The sequence below is a fragment of the Palaemon carinicauda genome, chromosome 2, assembly GCF_036898095.1.
Source record: "Palaemon carinicauda isolate YSFRI2023 chromosome 2, ASM3689809v2, whole genome shotgun sequence".
Classification (NCBI taxonomy): domain Eukaryota; kingdom Metazoa; phylum Arthropoda; class Malacostraca; order Decapoda; family Palaemonidae; genus Palaemon; species Palaemon carinicauda.
Window position 1 is genome coordinate 34040782 of NC_090726.1, and position 22500 is coordinate 34063281.

General features: G+C 31.0%; 1 protein-coding gene across 1 annotated transcript in view; it reads left to right on the forward strand.

Annotated features, from left to right (window-relative positions):
• LOC137623735 (5-hydroxytryptamine receptor-like) overlaps positions 1-22500 on the forward strand; it is a 537818-nt gene that overhangs the window by 432864 nt on the left and 82454 nt on the right. Inside the window, exon 2 of the mRNA XM_068354563.1 lies at positions 16688-16821. Within this exon, the coding sequence (XP_068210664.1) occupies positions 16688-16821 (134 nt within the window). The remainder of the gene's footprint in view (positions 1-16687; positions 16822-22500) is intronic.

Sequence of the window (22500 nt, forward strand, 5' to 3'; positions counted from 1 at the left end):
ACAGTGAGAGGGCTGGCAAAAGGGTAATTGCTGCTACTATTGCTCGCTCGCGGCAAATAAGATGCAATATCCGCTGGATAAAAGTTCATCTTAGGAAATCACCGCTAATGCGAAACGTGAGCATTTCGCTTGAAGGCCCTGTGCCAGCCAATGGGTATAGTATCATTTAAGGACCAGAAAATAATGTAAAAACTAGTTTTCAGAAAAGGGCATCTGATATAGATTCTATAAAAGAAAACAAAAACATAATTTGAGAAATTATGTCACCACAGAATAACTTTTAAGGTGTTTACAATACTTTTAGCAAAAATGCAACGTTCAAAATTTGGGATACGCATTTCAGGATTTTTGTATAGCTATATATTTCAATGTCAATTTGCTATAACATCTCCGTACATACAGGCGCGTGAAGTCTTTGCTACACTCGTAACATGTGAATTTTAATTATACTAATGAACCTGTACTATGCAAAATGATGTCAGAGTAAAAATATTACCTACCAAATCAGACCTGTAACACGATTAAGTATTATCATTACATATCATTATTGTTGTTATTTGTGGCGATAGATGTAATGGTGTTATTTCTATCATATGTAGTGAATTTTGTCATGAATTGCTCACTGGAAGAACTCTCCTAATTAAGTTGGATGAGACACCAAGCCTTTTACGTCTTCATCTCTGCATAGAGGAAAATATACGACTAGGCGTCTAAAAATGTCAATTATGCTTGCAAATAATGCCCTTTGCGTGATAAACCCATTGCTGTTATATGGAGGTGTACAAATTGACACACTCAACATAAGGCTGAATGATAAGGAGGGGTAAAATATAAAATCTTTGTTTAGAATGAATATTTTAGATTCTTATTCTATCACTACAAGAAGCACATGAACTATGGTCCTCGTAATTTTAAATATTTTCCTTTAATTGAATTTATAGTCTAAAAAATGAATGACGATTCAATGATTTTGACTTTAAAGATTTGTGAATTTGTATTACAGCTAAGTAATACAACGAGTTTTTTTGACATACACATATTACAGGAGGTCCACCGAAATGCAAACATCTAAATTTATAGTCAAAAGTCAGCTGTCTTTTCAGAAAGATTTTTGGCTCATTTTACATTGAAATAGGTAAAAGCAAACAATCATTTTCAACTGTAATGCATAACATTTTTGCTATCAGAATAAAAAAGAACATGTGAAGTATATATGTTTCTGGCGACACATCTTAAGCAATTTTTATATATCTGTGTATTTACCTATAAACCGATAGACAGTTGCGCGTGCGCGTGCGCTCTACCTATGAACCTGCCATTTATTTCAATCCTCTCATTTCCTTTAAGGGAAGCTCTCAATTACAAAGGCTTTGCTAGCTGAAATTTCCACTTATGGAGAGCCGGGACCTTATGTATTCCCACTTATTTTTCTGAGCTAAGAAGGAAATATTAGTCCGATTCGTAAAGAATTTTTATTTGTCTTTGACGCATATTTTTATCACTGCTTCTTTAGCTAAGTGATAAAATATTCAAACTATTGTCGGTGTTTTCATTCTCATTCATACCATATTGGAATATCGGTTTTATCTTTTAACTGTGTATTAAATGTGATTTCTTTTACCCACTCCCTGCAGGAAATCGGAGAATAACATATTACCGTACTTTTAATGAAAATGGGTAATTTAAAAGTTCAAAAAGAGATAACATCACATATTTTGTTCTTAAGAAGATCTATCAAAATTAAAATTAATAGAAAACCATGGACTTATTCTTGATTATCCTTTGTTAGCTTTTCTCCTCCATTTCATCATGAGGATATTATCAGTGCAAAATATTCATCGGCAGTTTTGGATTTTGTAAACTTTCAGTTTATAACTTCCGATTTATCCTATTTTCTACTATAAACTACAACTATCTCAACAGTCTCTTACTTTCAAATTTCCATTACTAGTTAAACTTTTCAATCTCTTTAAGCATATCCTCATTTAATAATTTCTGCTAATACATTTGCAAGCAATATTTACGTCCGTAACATAGCAATTTTCTTTATTTGTCCCAATTCTATTTATATCTTCTTTTATTGAAGGTTCTGGTGAAATTTACTCCCTCATTATAGGTTCCGGCGAAATTTGCATACCGAAACGTAGAAATACACCTCGTCTATTTATATAAATTGTTTTTCTCCACCATTTTCATTTTTTCCTATCTTCCCTAAATCATTATTTTACAGTTATTGTAAAATCAATCCAGGCTTCTATTTATACACCATTATACCTGACAGAAGTATACTACACCTCAACATAGTTGTATTGACAAAGAATAAAAGCAATCCAATAACTAACTGTTTCCTTTTTATTGGGGGAGGGGGGGGGGAGAGGCCCGAGACACCCCGGCATGTATTCAATTTCTTTTCACACTAGAATATATCGGGTTCTCCGAGTTTCCAATATAGAAAACATCTTTAAAAAACCGTCCGAAATTGGAAAAGAACAAAACGAAACACAATGAGTTTTACAAAACATCACTTTCTAATATGGTAATGAATGTCAACAAACATGATAAGAACAATAACATCGTAATAATAATAAGTATGATTTTCATTATTACCATTACTATAATATTTAAAATGATTGTATCAATGACAAGGAAATACCCGAATTACAATATAACTTGAGCAATAGTAAAAAAAATATATAGATATGAAGAAGATGGCGATTAAACATTGTTTTCAGTAGTCATCGGCCTGAATAAATTGCACTTTATAATGATAATTGCTACCAAATATAGAGTAACTTGATGATCTCTATCCATTTTCCTATCCAAAAGCTAAAATAAATACTTCTGTCACGTATGTATCACTGCAACTATCTATGACATCCAGTTGCAATTCAATTGAAGACAAACCTCTCTCCATACACTTACTATCTTAAGCAAACAAGAAACTCTTATAATTATATCTGCAAAGACTCTGCACTTTATACTACAAATGACAAACTCTGAAAGTTGGCTTTTGTTGAAAAGTTAATTAGATTCAAAATTTATACAAAGAAGAAAAAAATAATTTCACGTGGACTATAGGAGTACCTTGAATTATTAACATCCATTGACTGGCCCTCCAAGGTCCTAGGTTAGGTGGAGAGGGTGCTTGGCCACTGATCATACGTACATAAGGTTAGTAGCCAATGTCATATCGTTTGCCTCTGTTACTCAGGACGACCTTTAAAACTTGATGGAATTTTATGCATACAATAGTTCTACAATACTTTCAGGCCTTTTTCATAACCAATTGAATATGGGTGTGCTTACTATGACCTAATAAGTTTAAAAATGGTATGCATTATAACATTTAGAATATAATCACCCATGCTGATACTTGCAGTCCTTAAATTCAAAATCATTTCCTTTCCATCATTCTTTAAAAGTTACAGTAAATATCGTTTGGCAATAACCACGAACCCCACTCCCCCCCACAACACCCCAATAATACAATGGAAAATAATGATGATTATAATGATCGTTTTAATAACTGACAACCCAATGAACTTAATTGCGATTGCACTAAAGGATATTACGTCCATTAACGAGAAAAGAAATTAAGGTGATATTCTCTATTTCTGCGAGCAGCGAAAGGTGCAAGCACTTGCACACTGAAAGGTGAAAGGCTAGGAAGGCTTTTATTTTTATCTTCTTTTGTTTCAGCTGCGCACCAACACTTCAGAGTTGCTAGTCAGTTATGGCCATTCTGTTCGGAACAGGTCGTCTCCCTTAACAGAACTCTAAATATCACCCAGGACGAACTCAGTCGCTGTTTGCACTTTTCTTATCTTCTTCCGCTTGTTGGACGCCCTTATCTCTCTGGTTCTTTTCAATTTTAATTACCACTTGTTTGGTTGTTTTTGGCTTTGTTACCCCAACAGGAAAATGTCCATTATATTTCATCGAATTCAAAATATATAACCATTTTGGTTATCTTTCTTGATAATTTCTTTGAATTTTTCGTCATCATTTGGTGGTTTGTTGCACATTTTCTCATCTAACCCTATCAATCTATTACCTAAAGAACAATATTGACTTTTAATTAGGTTGATAGCTTACTGTTTCAACTGTATACATTCCGTTCTAGCCTTATAACATTAATTTTAAAATTCAATTCTAAATTCATCAGATTAAGTCAAGTTTTTATGAATTTTACATGAGGACTTGTAATTCTATTTTTACCTTAGTGAAAAACACCAAGTCTCAAATTCTTAGTATGTCTCTCTATTTTTTCTTCTTTACCGGCATCCCTTTCTCTCTCTCTCTATTGGTTCATTAGAGCTACAAATAGAGTATAAACAACAGTGCTTTCCAGTCAGTGCCGAATACACTGACAACGCGAAGATTGTCAGGACAACTTGAATCAGCAAACAACATTCCAGGTTATGCAAATAAGTTGAATATCTATTTCTCCTTATGAAGAATTTAACTTTGAAAAAAATTAATAAAAAATTAATCAGTCTACAGTACTTAATCGTATTTTGTGAGCAGACTTATGATATTTTAATTTTAAAAAAAGCCAGTCTTCTACAGTTAATATATTTCTATCATGAAAAGAAAGCCATTTTTTTTCTTAGATGTAAATCATATAACCCTCAATAATTCTTCAACAATATTCTAGTTTCTATTCAGTTCCTTTTATTAATCTTATTACCATAAATGGGTTATTTCCAATAATAAAACATTAATTCAACAACACTATTACACATTACATTGGCCCATAGTTAATTACTATTTTGTTTAAGAATTCTACACGGATATCTATAATAATAATAATGATAATAATAATAATAATAATAATAATAACAACAACAACAACAACAACAATAATAGTAATATTAATAATAATAATAATTAAAAGAAGAAGAAGAAGAAGAAGAAGAAGAAGAAGCTAAAATTCTATTATAACAATCCTGAATGTAAAAAAAAATTGAATAGCTAAGTATATATCGCCTAGTTACACATGGGACACCTTTTATGAAAAGGGAAACTAGTCGGAATAGCGCTAAATAGCTGCTTTAACCATTCCAATACTTCTTTATTTGATAACATAATAATGATGCTTTGAAATACACCGTCACATAATAATGAGGCATTGCTATAGTATAACATAGTCCATTAGACACGCTCTGGTAACGCCCTGGCCTTTCCTCTTTTCAAGACGAGATTCATATAATACTTGCATATATATATATATATATATATATATATATATATATATATATATATATATATATATATATATATATATATATATACCAATTATAACAAAACTCAAAATTGTGGTTAAAATACTGTAAATTACGTTTGAATGTCCCTGCTACAGAGCGGGTTATATTTTCCTAATATGGAATTACTTGTTAAAAGATGTAATCAGATATGTACAGTATATACCAACTTATATAAAATATTATTATCACTACTACTACTATTACAGGCTAAACTAAAACCCTAGTTGGTATAAAAGGATGCTACAAACATAAGAGCTCCAGCTGAGAAAGGAGTACTCTGCCGAAAAGAAATAGACAAAATAACGAATAAATTATATACAAAAATATATGAATTATTAGATGAATAATAACGTTCAAATTTATCACTTATATGTAAAATATGAAACGAAAGTTATGTGAGCGACAGGAAAACATTTGCAGCACGTTTAAACTTCTGAGATTCCACCGATTCAACATCCATTTTAGGAAGATCTTTTTACTATCTCATCTAAGCTATAATGAAATTTCTAAAATACTGTGTGGTATTGAACCTTATAAGGAAAGAGTCATATCTGTTACAACGAACCGCACAGATAACAGATAGTATTACGTACAGGATGGTACAGTCTAGGTCTCTAGGAAGATCAAAATGCAAATGTTGGTTAGAATTATTAACAATCTTATATAACATGAACGATGAACTAACTGGACAACGGTGCCAGAGATGAATATCTAGAATGGGAATAAGTACTCTAATATTCTTCAAGTTTTTGTTCGGGAAGTTAAGATGAGAGTCAGCAGCTGGAAAATAGACAGCACAATACTCAAAACATGGTAGAACGAAAGAGTTAAACATTTCCTCAGAATAGATTGATCACCGAAAAACCTAAAACACTTCATCAATATTCCAATCTTTTGCGATATTGAAGAAGAAACAGAGAGGGAGTGTTTTTCAAAATGAAATTTGCAATTAAGAACCACATCTAGAATTCTAAATGAGTTGCATACTCTATAGCTAAAGCCACCGTCTTGGAACTAACAACAGTCATACTTTGAGTTTTGTTAGAGTTTAACTTCACTCCCTATAATTTTCCCCCAGGCATTCATTTTACCTAATTCTACAAAAGTGTACATACAGGAGATGTACCTGCTGAGAAGAGTAGCACCATATGATATGCAACAAATATATTTTTTATGCCAAACCATTTAAAATGCATTAGAATGAAAGTATTAGCTATACTTATTTAAGTATTATAAATGCTTATCTTATATCATCAAAATGTAGATAAAATTCCATAGGGCCTTTTTGAAATATCTGGTTAACCTTTAATAATAAAAAAAAAAATGTGTATTTGTTCTACTCAATTATGTAATGTATTATATATCCCTTTGGTATATCATTTGTCATTACATACTAATGTTGGGAGACCATCTTATGTGCAAAAACATGCTCTATTGCCAAGCTGACCTGTTGACATTTCCATTAATCTTATCAATGTTCTGTCCCCTTTCAAACCAATCCTACAGTTTGCAAACCAAATCCAAATGTTCTAAGCCTTTCAAAACATATTCTATTACCCAGATTTTCTTTATTCCGGTTTTAAGGCATTTAATCCAAGCAACAAATATAGCACTTCAGTACAATCATTTGTTTTTATCAAGGATTGTTGCTCGATAGAAATTGCTAAATATTGGTATGTAATAATAAATCGCTTCAGTCGATATTACTATGTAAACATCCATCATAATTTATATCTTATTTATTTGGAATCCAATACCTTTGTTACACCCCGATTTTTATTTTCACTTAGCTTATTACAGGTTACCTTTCTAATATCGATCGACCTTATACGCAAACTCGAAGGAAAATACACAATTTAGTGAAAACTTAGTATTTTGCTTCTCTTGGTAACATCTCCACACAGAAACAAATATAGATAAAAGAAATGTGTGTGTTTTTTTTTTATAAGTTATTACCAGTTGAGAATAAGGATTTCGAAATGATTTCTAAAAATAAAATCACATACGGAGAACAAAGGTCTTCCATTCGAAAATAGCTATGCAATACCGTGGCTAAAATAACATCATCATTATCAACAATAATAACAAGAAGAATATGCTTTTCTATATATCTGACATATCAAACAAAAAACAACAACAAAGGAAGCAAAGGAAACGATTCGGCAATATGCTCAGTATTCATTTGTGTATATTCAAGAAAACCAAAGAGAAATTAATTTCTGTGCTTTTATGTATAAATCGGTACGATCATTTCTTTTGAAGAAAAAATCATATGCACAATAAATATACTATATATTTTTTCTTATAAATAAATGTTTATAGTCTTTTTTCGTTAGATATTTAAGTGATGCATATACAGGTACACAAATATATATTTATATCCACCATTAAAAGCAATGCTACTGGAAATGGAAACAAATATTCTTTATTCACCACTAGTGTGTATATATATATATATATATATATATATATATATATATATATATATATATATATATATATATATATGTTACATCCGTGGATATCATATATATATATATATATATATATATATATATATATATGATGTCCACAGATGTAACAAGAATAACAATGAAAATAGGAGATATAATCAAACTATCCCTATAATCATTACATAATTCTCATGGCAAGGCTATCTACGTTAGGCATAACCAATATTCCTAAACAAATTATTCCACAAATTGGATGAAGGCAATACACTGTCAATTACTGTCATGAATTACATAAAATAAGAACCATATCTTCATTACATGAGATATGCAATAAAAAACTCGAGAAATATAAAAAAATTCCATGTATCTGCATGAGAATATGATTCCGAAATGTTCGATATATTTGACTTCAGAGAACAATTCATCTTGTGCCAGTTTATCCCTTAAAAGAAATTTATCACCTGGGGAATTTCATTCCCCGTTTGAGCAGTTGGCATTAGTTATGGAGCTTCCGTTGGCGAAACCATTTTCATCAATGTGAGAGCTAAAAAGAGTTGGAAAAATGGGTCAAGTATATATTTATTTATATTTATATATGCTTTATATATATATATATATATATATATATATATATATATATATATATATATTTATATATTTATATATATATATATATATATATATATATATATATATTTATCTATATATATATATATATATATATATATATATATATATATATATATATATATATATATATATATATATATTTATATATTTATATATGCTTTAATATTTCATGAGGAAACTCATGATGGAAGAGAACGATAAAAGTCTAAGGGATCCATTTATCTATAACGAAAAACTAAAGAACTTATATATGACGGCTAAAGGGTTGAACTAACTTTGGCGACCATCTGCAAAGGGTTTGAAGATAGATGGCTGGGGTTCTGGATTAGGGCAACGGTTCATTAATTAAACATCCGGACAGACCAGAGCAGGTGGGAAAAGCATTTTGTTATTCTTCTTTCGAGAAAAAGATAGAAAATGGTATAGAGAGAACACTCTCTCTCTCTCTCTCTCTCTCTCTCTCTCTCTCTCTCTCTCTCTCTCTCTCTCTCTCTCTCTCTCTCTCTCTCTCTCTATATATATATATATATATGACTATTTTATAAAAAAAAAATGTATTGCACACTATACAATCGTATAGAATCAATTTAATACCTTAAATTTCAAACAATGGAATGCATGTAAAGAACAAGAAACAAAAATCTCAATACTAAGAATACCATAATATAAATGATAGAAAGTAGTAGAAACAGTTACCTAATAGAGAAAATTATATGGATCCTTATGCTCTTTAACATACTTATTTCAAATAGGAAACCAACCAAAATGGAGAAAAACTAGCTATAAAAAAATCAAAACTGCACCCTCCTATTTTACCGGTTACTCTTAAATCTCAACTATTTCTTGGGCACTTTTTTCTTCCTTCTCTTGCAATTACACAACAACAATTTTGAATGATTACAAGCGAAAAACCCAGTCTTATCTTATTGATAAATCAATAAGAGTAACTAGAGGGGCATCCAGTACAGCGGATACCTCCGCCGCAGCAGCTTATTTCTCGAAAGTTTGCTCGACATTGCCCTTGACCTTTGACCTTAACATGCATTAATTGGCGAGGATTTTCATGCACTCAAATATGAACCAAGTTGGAATTCTCTGTGACAACGATGTCCAAACCTAAAGCTGATTACGTGAATTGGACATTTTGCCTGACCTTGATCTTTGATCTCCCAAAATGTAACTATTTCCAGCTTTTTACATAACAGTTAATCCCTGCAAGTTTCATTACTCTACGATTAAAATTGTGGACAGGAAGCTGTTCACAAATAGACAGACACAAACACGCAAACAGGGGTAAGAATAAAACCTCATTCCAACTTCGTTGGCGGAGATAATAATCATGTAGTAATCATGTTTACACATAGTGTCCTTCCATGAGCCAATGAAAAATAAACCACACACCCAAAAATATTTAAAAGAAATAAATGAATTACATGAGAAGCAATGAATAATTAATATAAAATATTTTGAGATCAGTAACAACGTTAAAACAGATCTGCCGCTTACAAACTATGGTGAGAGACTTAGGAAGTCTAAACTTCTATACTTCCACCGATTCAACTGCCTTACTAGGATAATCATTTCAAATTCCGTTGTAAGAAATGGTATAAAGTAAGGAAAGTAAAAAAAATCCTATAGGAAATCAGAAACTTTTACCTCTAAAAAACCGTCAGAATCCATTTGAGCGCAAAAAGTATTAACACATCGCTATACGCAGAAACTTTCCTAACATTTATGAATACCCGATGTGATTTGCTACTCGGCTTAGAACGAGCAAATCTTAATACCGTGAAATAGGAATAAACCTTGATACTATGAAATGGGGTAAGGTTTGTCATGTTGAATAACATTCCACTGTCCATTATGTGTTCCAGAGCTCTTTTGTGAAAATAATTTAGGCTTATGGGTAAACCATAAATTATATCATAAACAGGCCTATTTCACAGAAATGGATTACGCTTTAGTTGAAGGTAATATTCAAGAAAATACGGGTGTCTATACACACACACACACACACACACATATATATATATATATATATATATATATATATATATATATATATATATATATATATATATAGATAGATAGATAGATAGATATATATAGATATAGATATATATATAAATATATATATATATATATATATTTTTTATATAAATATATATACATGTATATATAATTATATATATATATATATATATATATATATATATATATATATATACATATATATATATACATACATACATATATCACTTATTTCTCAAGAATAAAAATTATTTCCATTTTATTTTGTGATCTTTTGAAGATAAGGATCTCATCATCAGGCCGGACTTGGAAAATGAAAGGACCCTAAAATTGCACATAGGGATTAGAATTTTCCTGCAATTTCATCATGACCAGGAAGTAATCAAATTCGAAATTTCATCCTGCAACACAACATTCTTGTGTGTGTGTAAATATATACAATATCACTTTACTCTTTCAATATCATGCAAAAAAATCACTTAGTATCAAAATACTTTTAAGATTGAAATAACTCAGACTAAAGTGTATTATATAATAACAGGGCGGGGACTTAAATTAGTGAGCAATCAAAATCATTATATGATGATATGCAGGTAGACATATTAATCATATGAAAACATTTTTAGGAATATGTTGTTTCCAAAATAGCTTAAATTTCATGAAAAACTCTTTGTATGATACTTACGCCCCAAAAGCTCAATATTACAGTAATTGTAGTTTGATATTCGAAAATTTCAACAAACACATACAACCACAAACATATTTATGCGTATTATATATACATATGTATATATATATATATATATATATATATATATATATATATATATATATATATATATATATATATATATTTATATATATATATATATATATATATATATATATATATATATATATATATACATACATATAATGGAGAGAGAGAGAGAGAGAGAGAGAGAGAGAGAGAGAGAGAGAGAGAGAGAGAGAGAGAGAGAGAGAGAGAGAGAGAGAGAGAGAGAGCCTTTTCCAACATCTTATATTCAAAATTATGGTTAATCATCTTCCACTGTATCTCGCTGTTCTATCTCTTCAGAATCATATATGAAATATAATTTTTTGATATTGAACAATTTTATAGAATTGCATTTGTCTTAAGTAAAGATACTTAAAGAAAATTATACGAAATTCCAATTAAAAGTAACAATAGAGCTGTTTATATTGTATAGTAATTTCTATTCTATTGAATACTGTGACTTTTCATGTAATATAGTCTGACACATGCTAATGAAACCAATGAACGACATTTGTTAAAATGGATATGAAAATAAAATAAAAACAGCATAATTTACTTCTCAAATACAGTTAACATCATCAAAAATATGATTTTCAACAGCAAAAATTTTCCTCTTAATAAATAATTCTACACGCTGCTTAATTAATATTTATTCGAAATGTTACATCAAATACAATAATTTCTAAAGGAAAATAAACAGAAAACTCCTCTACATAGTGTGCGTTCAACATGTTTTATATATATATATATATATATATGCATATATATACATAAATATAGTGTGTATATATATACATAAATATACATATATATATATATATATATATATATATATATATATATATATATATATATATATATATATACATATATATATATACAGTATATATATATATATACAGTATATATATATATATATATACATAAATATATAATTTATATATACCTATATATACATACATAAATATATATATACCTATATATATATATATATATATATATATATATATATATATATATATATATATATATTACATAACAAATTCATATCCGCGGGAGCGCATTGGCCTATGAATGTTAAAGTTTGTAGCATACCCCCAGCTTTTGGCTAGTCCCCATTGAGCCGAAGAATCCTCTGGAAATTGTTCATACTTTATTGGATCATGATATATATCACAGAAATGACCTAAGTGTCACCTGGAAGTATCCTCGGGGTTATGAAATAAAGGGCTGCATAGTGAAATATGGTGGCCGTATACCGCAGACTTTAACGCAAGCGCCCCTGTTTGCCTACTCCAGTGGTTAAGCCAGCTTTGAGTTGGTAAGTCTTTGCCTTTCACCTTTACGATAAAATATCACACAAAAACACACACACACACATATATATATATATATTATATTTATATATATATATATATATATATATATAATATATATATATATATATATATATACACATATATATAGATATGGAAGAATATTTAATATTTATTTCTTCGTAAATAATTTTGAAATTAAAAAAATCTTATAAATCAAATATGTCATATAAGGGAACAACATTAAACAACACTATATTACATAAACAAACATATATGTATATTTATATATGTGTGTATATATATATATATATATATATATATATATATATATATATATATATATATATATATATATATATATATATATATATATATGTACATGCGTATATAACTTCAGTTACTGAAATGGAAATGTGCTCTACCCTTTAAGAGTATATGGCTCCAAGGTAGGTGAAACAAGGGCAGGATTTTTTCATATTTACTACCTACGAAATAATGAAAGGATGACAAAATATGGTTTTACTGAAGGCTGTTAAACGTTTAAACTCTTATCTAACCATATCAACCATATAGAGTTCATTAAATTTGAAACCATATATCCTAGTAATGTACCTGTCTAAATATGTTATGGGATTTATATGTATAAGATGATTATATATACAGTACATATCTTACTTTGTAATCTTCTTTTCTATCTATGAATGTTTGAAGAGCGAATAATGTTCGTTTGCTTCCTCATAAACGCTCACGATCCTTCTCTGTTGGTAGACTAAGTGACTAACGTTGTAACAGTAAACACGGGGACGAGCCACGAATCAGTATTTAAATAATGAGGCCATGATTACGTATATTTTACACTAGAATCACTCTTATAAGGGAATGTAGCTCAAGGGGGTACACACACACACACACACACACACACACACACACACACACACATATATATATATATATATATATATATATATATATATATATATATATATATATAAGTACTTGGGGTCTGTTGTTGCAGCAAATGGTGGAGTGGAAGCAGATGTACGTCAGAGAGTGAATGAAGGTTGCAAAGTGTTGGGGGCAGTTAAGGGAGTAGTAAAAAATAGAGGGTTGGGCATGAATGTAAAGAGAGTTCTATATGAGAAAGTGATTGTACCAACTGTGATGTATGGATCGGAGTTGTGGGGAATGAAAGTGATGGAGAGACAGAAATTGAATGTGTTTGAGATGAAGTGTCTGAGGAGTATGGCTGGTGTATCTCGAGTAGATAGGGTTAGGAACGAAGTGGTGAGGGTGAGAACGGGTGTAAGAAATGAGTTAGCGGCTAGAGTGGATATGAATGTGTTGAGGTGGTTTGGCCATGTTGAGAGAATGGAAAATGGCTGTCTGCTAAAGAAGGTGATGAATGCAAGAGTTGATGGGAGAAGTACAAGAGGAAGGCCAAGGTTTGGGTGGATGGATGGTGTGAAGAAAGCTCTGGGTGATAGGAGGATAGATGTGAGAGAGGCAAGAGAGCGTGCTAGAAATAGGAATGAATGGCGAGCGATTGTGACGCAGTTCCGGTAGGCCCTGCTGCTTCCTCCGGTGCCTTAGATGACCGCGGAGGTAGCAGCAGTAGGGGACTCAGCAGTATGAAGCTTCATCTGTGGTGGAAATGTGGGAGGTTGGGCTGTGGCACCCTAGCAGTACCAGCTGAACTCGGCTGAGTCCCTGGTTATGCTGGAGGAACGTAGAGAGTAGAGGTCCCCTTTTTGTTTTGTTTCTTGTTGTTGTCGGCTACCCCCCAAAATTGGGGGAAGTGCCTTTGGTATATGTATGTGATATATATATATATATATATATATATATATATATATATATATATATATATATATATATATATATATATATATATATATATATATATATATATAATATATATATATATATATTATATATATATGCGTGTCTGTGTGTCTGTGCGTGTGTACGTATACGGATATGTCTGAGGCCTTTGTCCTACAGTGGACTAGCAATGGCTGATAATGATGATGATGATATGTCTGTAGATATATAATGCAGACGACCTTTAAGAAAATATATTTACAGATAAAATATAAGGAAAGGTAAAATAAGATTTAAAAAAAGTATTCTTCTTACCAGTTGAGATTAAAATAAACATTTCCAATATTAATTGATAACTAAAGAACAACGGAAATTGTTACCCTCATATTTAACTAGAAAATATTAAGAATAGCTTGTTAATTCTTTCTAAATACATCTCATTCACAAAAGCAATATCACGGATAGTTTTGATTTTACAAATCATCTTTATGGTTAATTATTATTTTTATAACAGGGAATCACTAAAACAGTTGCATTATAGCTATTTTGACTATGGTTTTGGTAACTCTTGTATTAAATGGTGAATTATACTGGCAGCATTCGGTTGCGTGCAGTATATTGGAAACTGTCAAGTTCCCTTAATGTCCGACATATCCATAAAATGCTTAAAATCATGGTTAAACATTTTCATTACTGGTGTATTTTGGGTGACTTATGACGGCAATTGCTAAACCCTTTTCAAGCAAAGTATTATTTTGCCTAAATAGTTTATACCTTTAATAATAGTTTACCCCATAATGTTCATTTAAGTAAATGAAAATGAAAGTACTTATTATAGGTCATAACTATTTTAGATCAGTTGTAAAATATTTTATGATTATTAATCGTGTTTAATACCAGGTACAAAATCAGCAATAGAATTAATGTTTTCACAACACTGACTTGAATGTTTTGACGTATATGTCATATACTATAAACTGAATTCATTTTCATATCAGATAAAGCAAATATAAAATTAGTATATTTAGTTCGTTCCGCCGGATTTATTCTTCAGTCCAATTAAAACCAGTAAGCTTAATTTATCAAAACTGTCATTTCATCCTTAAAGTACAAATCTGCTCGATCCTTTGGATACAATTTGAAACCATATACAATTTCAATTCCATGTTATACATAGAGGCCTAATAAGAAACAGGTACTTTATACGATTTCTTGTAGTTATTACTGTATATTTAAAAAGCAATCGTGGTAATTAATTATATTAAAAAAGCATGATGATTTACATAACGTAAGAATCTATATTGAGTTATACGATTTCTTGTGATTATTGTTTAAAAAGAAGAGGGTGGTTATCAAATATATTATACACGTATGATGATTTTTAAACTAACCCTTTTACTATAACGTATATTACAATTATTATACATATTATGTGTATTTTCAAGTAGATGGCTTTATATATTGAAGAGGTATTTGAAAGGCGTACTGCACAGAATTTACATACTTACATAATATACATAATTCATCAACATACAGATGTCTAATGCCTAAAAATAAAAACAAGCTTAAATAAATCCACGGAACACTTGACCAAACTATGTGATACCTTTTTAATTAGTGATTCATAATTTTAAAATTCATAAATATTAAATTTCAACAACACATCAATGTTGTATTACCTGGTTAATATAATTTACCAAAGAAAAGAGAAATGTAAAATCAACATTCTGTAAGCAATGGTTTTCTGATAAAAAATTATATATACATATATACATACACACACACACACACACACATATATATATATATATATATATATATATATATATATATATATATATATATATGCATATAATATTTTTAATTTCTTTACGTTTCAGACAAATTGTGATAAATTTAATACAATTTGGGCGTCTGAAAATAACAAAACAATTGGCTTTCTCTAGTGATGAATTCAATGACAAATATTAGTAAAACAATAATACTCAGGGCATATAATTGCATAAAGCCCTTTGGTAACGGCAAAAACCAGAGTTACCAATTGCTTACGTATTAATTTAGCTGGTATGAGTCAAGTGAACGCCGACAAATAAAACTTTTGCAAACATTTATTTTCTAAATTGAATTTCCCCATTTCCCCGTATCAAATCTTTCTGAAAACAGTGGAAACCATAACATAATTGGATTAGAATATGACTGTGAGAGAGGCTATACATGAATAATTTAACAACGTTCTACTTACTTTAAAAAATTCTATTCCCTTTTTAATCACATCTCTCTCTCTCTTTCTCTCTCTCTCTCTCTCTCTCTCTCTCTCTCTCTCTCTCTCTCTCTCTCTCTCTCTCTCTGAGAAAATACTAACTGAAATTACGTTTTCTTTTTAAACAGGAAATGTGTTTGTCATCGCCGCAATCTTGCTAGAGAGGAATCTGCAGAGTGTAGCCAACTACCTGATCCTAAGCCTGGCGGTTGCTGACCTCCTAGTTGCAGCTTTAGTGATGCCCTTGGGAGCTGTCTATGAGGTAAGAGCCTAAGGTGTCTTTATTCGTTCTCAAACTAACACATTAACTGCTTTACTGAGGAATATAGAATGACGTCATCGGTTACCATGGGGTACGTAAGTGTGTATGTGTGCGTGCACGTGCCGTCAGCGTATATTTGTCTACTTCCCGTTAAACTACGGTATGTTTATTCCAGGAAAGGCTAAAGTAAATATGCTTCCCTTCTGAAAGGACAAATTGAGACAAAACTATTCAAACTTTCAATCTCAGCTTCACTAAATAAGACAGTTTTCTCAAAGGCCCTTATGTTTTCTTAATAGATCCCGAGACCTGCAATCAATAATTCAGTAAGTCAATGTTGCCTATTGTATACACAGAATGGATACGTACAGACAATTACTGTATTTCGGGAACTTACGTTGTCGATTACATATATTTACAGTGACGAATGGGAAAAGAACAGCAAATGCTATTTGTCTCGGTACCAGCATGCGTTATACTGTTGGATAGGAGTGCAACAACTGTGTATTATGGGGATCAGCACTCAAAGTTATTATTCCAACTGGAGGAAGAAGGAATTGGGAATGGTATTCCTCCACATTTGCGTAATGCGGACGTAAATAAAGAGCCATGAACACTGGATACTGGTATTTGCCAGAGAGAGAGAGAGAGAGAGAGAGAGAGAGAGAGAGAGAGAGAGAGAGACTTACACATGGAACATAACAAAATTAGAGCGGATAAAGAGTTAAAGGCGGGGGAAACTAGTTACTAGCTTCAATCAAACGGATTCAGTATTGAATTTCATCAGCAAATATCATTCACCTCAGAATCTATTAGCCTCAAAATTTAGATTGGATTATTTTGTATGCAGAATCAAATAAAATATACTGTACATAACCACTGATTATTCCCATAAATATTCAGTAGTCATGTAGATTTCAATTTATTCTGCATACAAAATAATCATATTTTAATAAAATCATTTGATAAGCAAAACCTTGTTGCAAGGTTTAACTGTTATAATGATTAACTATTCAAGAATTAATCCAAATCCCGAAATGAATTTAATGCATATCTGTGAACGTAGATTTACGGCGATCTATAACAGAATTTCGTCTTGTTTATAAAATGTCACGTTTTATCTTTCATCTGTCATTTGTTACAGCTTGAATGTTGTACTAACATCTTCCTCATACTTACCCAAACGAAAGTAATGTTGCTAATAGGCTCCTCTTATTTGGCATATTTGAGTAAAGTTTTAAATTATCTAAATATCAAGTCATTTAGAAAATTATCTATTCTAAATACCCAATGAGCTAGAAACATACTGTCTTTATCTTGGTGAACGACAGAGAACTATTGGTTCTCCTTACTACCCAACTTATAATTATCAATTGGCATTGACCAAAATGACCAGAGAACGATATTCCCAATTCCTCACCGTATTTCGGAAGGGAAATTGTTCTTTCTGCCTTTGCCTCTAGCCGGCATTCTAATAAGAGTTCTGGTCAGGTCGAGGAATAGGAGCTGATGTTGTCTTTTACCACTGTAATAACCATAAAAGAGGTGCCATTCAAGGCGACACAAAAGAGACCTAAGTGGCAATCAAGCCAGGAAAAACTTGGAAAATCCGAAACTGAGAGAGAGAGAGAGAGAGAGAGAGAGAGAGAGAGAGAGAGAGAGAGAGAGAGAGAGAGAGAGAGAGAGAGAGAGTCCTACGACTAATTTAGGAATAGTCTCCTTGTTGGGGTAAGGATTACATCTATGATGACCTTAGATTTTGAAGGTACACATTTTGACGGAGACATGTACTTCATCCATTTCACCTTCAACATACAAAGGTTAACTAAGGCCCAATGCTGTATATTAATTGTACACACCCACACCATCTCTTCTGGATCAATAAGAAAATCGAATAATGATCACCCAGTTTAGTTGATTACTGATTTGACTAGGTTTTCATATTTTTTTTTTTTTTTTTTTTACTTTGTAGCATTAATAGTAGTATATTATTTCATGAGATTTATTACTCCTTTGCCGAGGATTAATTTAATTCTCTTGTATACTGGCATTGGAATTTTTCACCTTCGAGATTTAACATACTAACCATCCCTAGTTAACTCTGGACTATAATATTCCGTAAAGAAATTCAGTACTTAGTGTTGGTAATCTACATACAAGTATCATTAATATCTAGCTTGCATAAATAAGCAACTATTTTAGCCATAAACATCGATAATTCATGATTTACGAAATAACAGACTAAAGAACACGCCTACAACTTTTCGAAACCAAAACCGCCTGGTGTGGAAATTTGCACCGAACAAAATAAAATTCCTTTTTACCGAAAAAGATTTTACTACCACGACTTTAACAGAAAAAAAAAAAAAAGAATACCGCAGTCAGAGGCGGGTTTCTGAAGCCATTAGAATGCCCGGATATAGAAATGGCTCCACATTTAGAGGAAAATGTTTTAAAATAAGGTCTTTCCTATAATAAATGGTTATTTTTGATGTTTTATATCTGTGATATGTCTTGAAAGCTTATGATAATAGGCCAGACGGATCGGTAAGTAGAGATATGGACATTTAATGTTAAAATTACTTAATTCCTACTTTTAGTGTGTTTTTTTTCTGTTTTTAGTGTGTTTTTTTCCTGTTATTATCAGCTATACATTTGCTCAGATATTGATGTATTTAGAAAATATAGGCAAAATTGGTAGGTGCTGGTGGGTCAAGTAGGGGTAAACCGTACATGAAGACGTTGGACAAAATGATGGAAGAATAAAAGAGGAAATATAAGTAGAATAAAAGGTGAGTGGAAATAAGGCCGTAAGTAGTCTTTAATGATTCTTTAGAAACCCTATACCCGCAGAAAAACATGCATGGCTTGAATATCACTGGTCATGATGTGAATACATTTCGAGCAATGTTATCTATTCGTTTTTTAGAACGTTTTATGCTGAAATAAACATTGTCTTGATACCAAAATGATTGAAATTGAGTTTAAATCTTATTCTAATGCCCACAAACAGTAAAATAACACAAATAATTTGAATATCAATAAAATTTAGTCATTTACTATTCATTCATAGTTATAGGTACTGCAGTAAGCAATAAAGAAAAAAAAACTCTATGACCAATGGTCATAAAAACCTCAATTTCTCAATATCCCTGAGTAATCATGCCTATGATATTGATAATAACAATCTTATTATTATTATTATTATTATTATTATTATTATTATTATTATTATTAGCTAAGCTACAACCCTAGTTGGAAAAGCATGATGCTATAAGCCCAAGGGCTCCAATAGGGAAAAAATAGCCCAGTGAGGAAAGGAAATAAGGATATAAATAAACGACATGAGCAATAATTAACAATTTGTAAAATATTCTAAAAACAGAAACAACATCAAAACAGATATTTCATATATAAAGTATAGACTTAGGTCAGCCTGTTCAACATAAAAACATTTGTAGCAAGTTTGAACTTTTGAAGTTCTACCAATTCAACTACCCGATTAGGAAGATCATTCCACAACTTGGTCACAGCTGGAATACAACTTCTAGCTCAAATGATCATAAACTATATTAGACTTTACCAAAATCTACAATCGTTTTTATTTATCTATATATTGATGGTGGTTATATACTCATTATCTTGTATAAAAGTTGACCATATTTTCTCAGGAACAAATTAACATATTACCTGACACAAGGCTTAGCATACAATACATATATATATATATATATATATATATATATATATATATATATATACAAATATATATTATCATTTTAAGAATTTTTCAAGTACCAATTCAATACTTGAATATCTAAGTAACTTAGCATAACTAAAGATTAACTGATCTTTCCTTAAAATTATCAACATACCGAAAAATCTTGACTGATAAAGTACTTATCCATTAAAGGTTTAAAGGCCGCTTATGAATGGCAGAGGCAAGGGCCAGTGACAATGCCCTAGCAAGCAGGACAATACCCTAGAGACTGACCATATATCATATGATCAGCACCCAAGCTCTATCCAAGCTAGGACCATGGAGGGCTAGGCAATGGCTGCTGATGACTCAGCAGATAGACCTATAGGCTCCCTAAAACACCCCATCCTTAGCTCACAAGAATGGTAAGGTTTCAGACACTAAAATAACTAACGAGTCTGAGCGGGACTCAAACCCCCGTCTGGCGATCACCAGGCAGAGACGTTACAAATCAGGCCACAACAATAATCCATACATCTTAAAGGATTTTCAGTGGTCTTGAATGCGAACAAACGAAATCTAAATTTCTTGCGCCTTAGAGAGTCGTATTACAACATTTTAGAAAGTGTAGTATGATCAAATGCAACACATTCTGTGGATTTTTTTTTTTTTTTTTTTTTTTTTGCCATTCCAGATTTACAATATTTATAATTTCATCATTATAATATATCCTCATGGTGTTACTAGTAAAGCCTTTTACTAATACCGTTGAGAATACGAATTCGCATATATATATATCAATTGGCTAATATTTAATCGATGGCGGTTCTAAAACTGACGAATACCATCGCAATATAACCGAACGATTAATCATTCACCAAGGCGTAGAGATATAAGTCTAATCCTGAATTGATTAGCCAATATTATATTCAGATTTTGTCCCCTCGAAGGGTACATCCTGCAACGTGTGGCCTTCTACCTTTGCTCTTCGTTATTCATATTGACAGAAACTCAAAATAAAGCAACATATCAAAATCGGTTTTCAGAACGTGCCAGATCAAAAAGATCCAAAACTTAAATGTGAATGATTCAAAATTCATTCTAAAACCATGGAACTCAGTCTTCATTTAAAGAGGAGTTAAAACTAATCTAATTTAAATACGAAATCAAGGCAACAGGTGAAGTTCCCGAGAGAGTAAGCAGATTAGCTTGGAGAGTAAAGTATAAAATCATTCTAATGCGTAAATACATCGTCACAGTCTTTTTCTTTTTTATTATCAAGTCAATGAATACATATATTTTTCTTCTTTTTATTTACATGAACAATGCGGTGTTAGTGTATTAACAAAATATGAAAATCTTAGAAAACAATATGGACCAAAAATTAGTTTAACCACTGTCAATTTCATGTCAGAATTTTTAAATTTCACTACTGAAACTTCCCGTTGCTTCAATCATGAGAATGATTTTATTCTCGGTCCAAAACCACCAGTAACGGTTGTTTATCGCAATTATTATCTTAAAATAATAAACATCATTGCTATTTAATGAAGTATAGCCATTTATAAGCCTAATTAACCTGATTCCAGTATGTTTAGTATTTCATAATTATTAAAAGAAACTAATTCGGATACGAATAATCTTGTAAACTTTACAGTGGAGACTTGAACTAGCGTTTGTAATTAATCTTGAGAAAAAAATTCTCGATTAGTATTTACTTTAGCCTAAATTACACCATAAACTACTAACGAAAATGATATCCTAGAATGTTCGATTGCTTCTCGTACAAATAAATCATCAAATAAGTACATGTGTACTTGTGTATATATATATTTGTACATCAAATAGATCACATAGCCCTTAATAAGGAGAGAGGGAGGACTCTTAGAAATGTAAGAAGCTATAGAGGTGCAGATATTGGTAGTGATCACCAGCTCCTCATTGTCACACTAAAATTAAAACTGAAAGTACCCAAACAA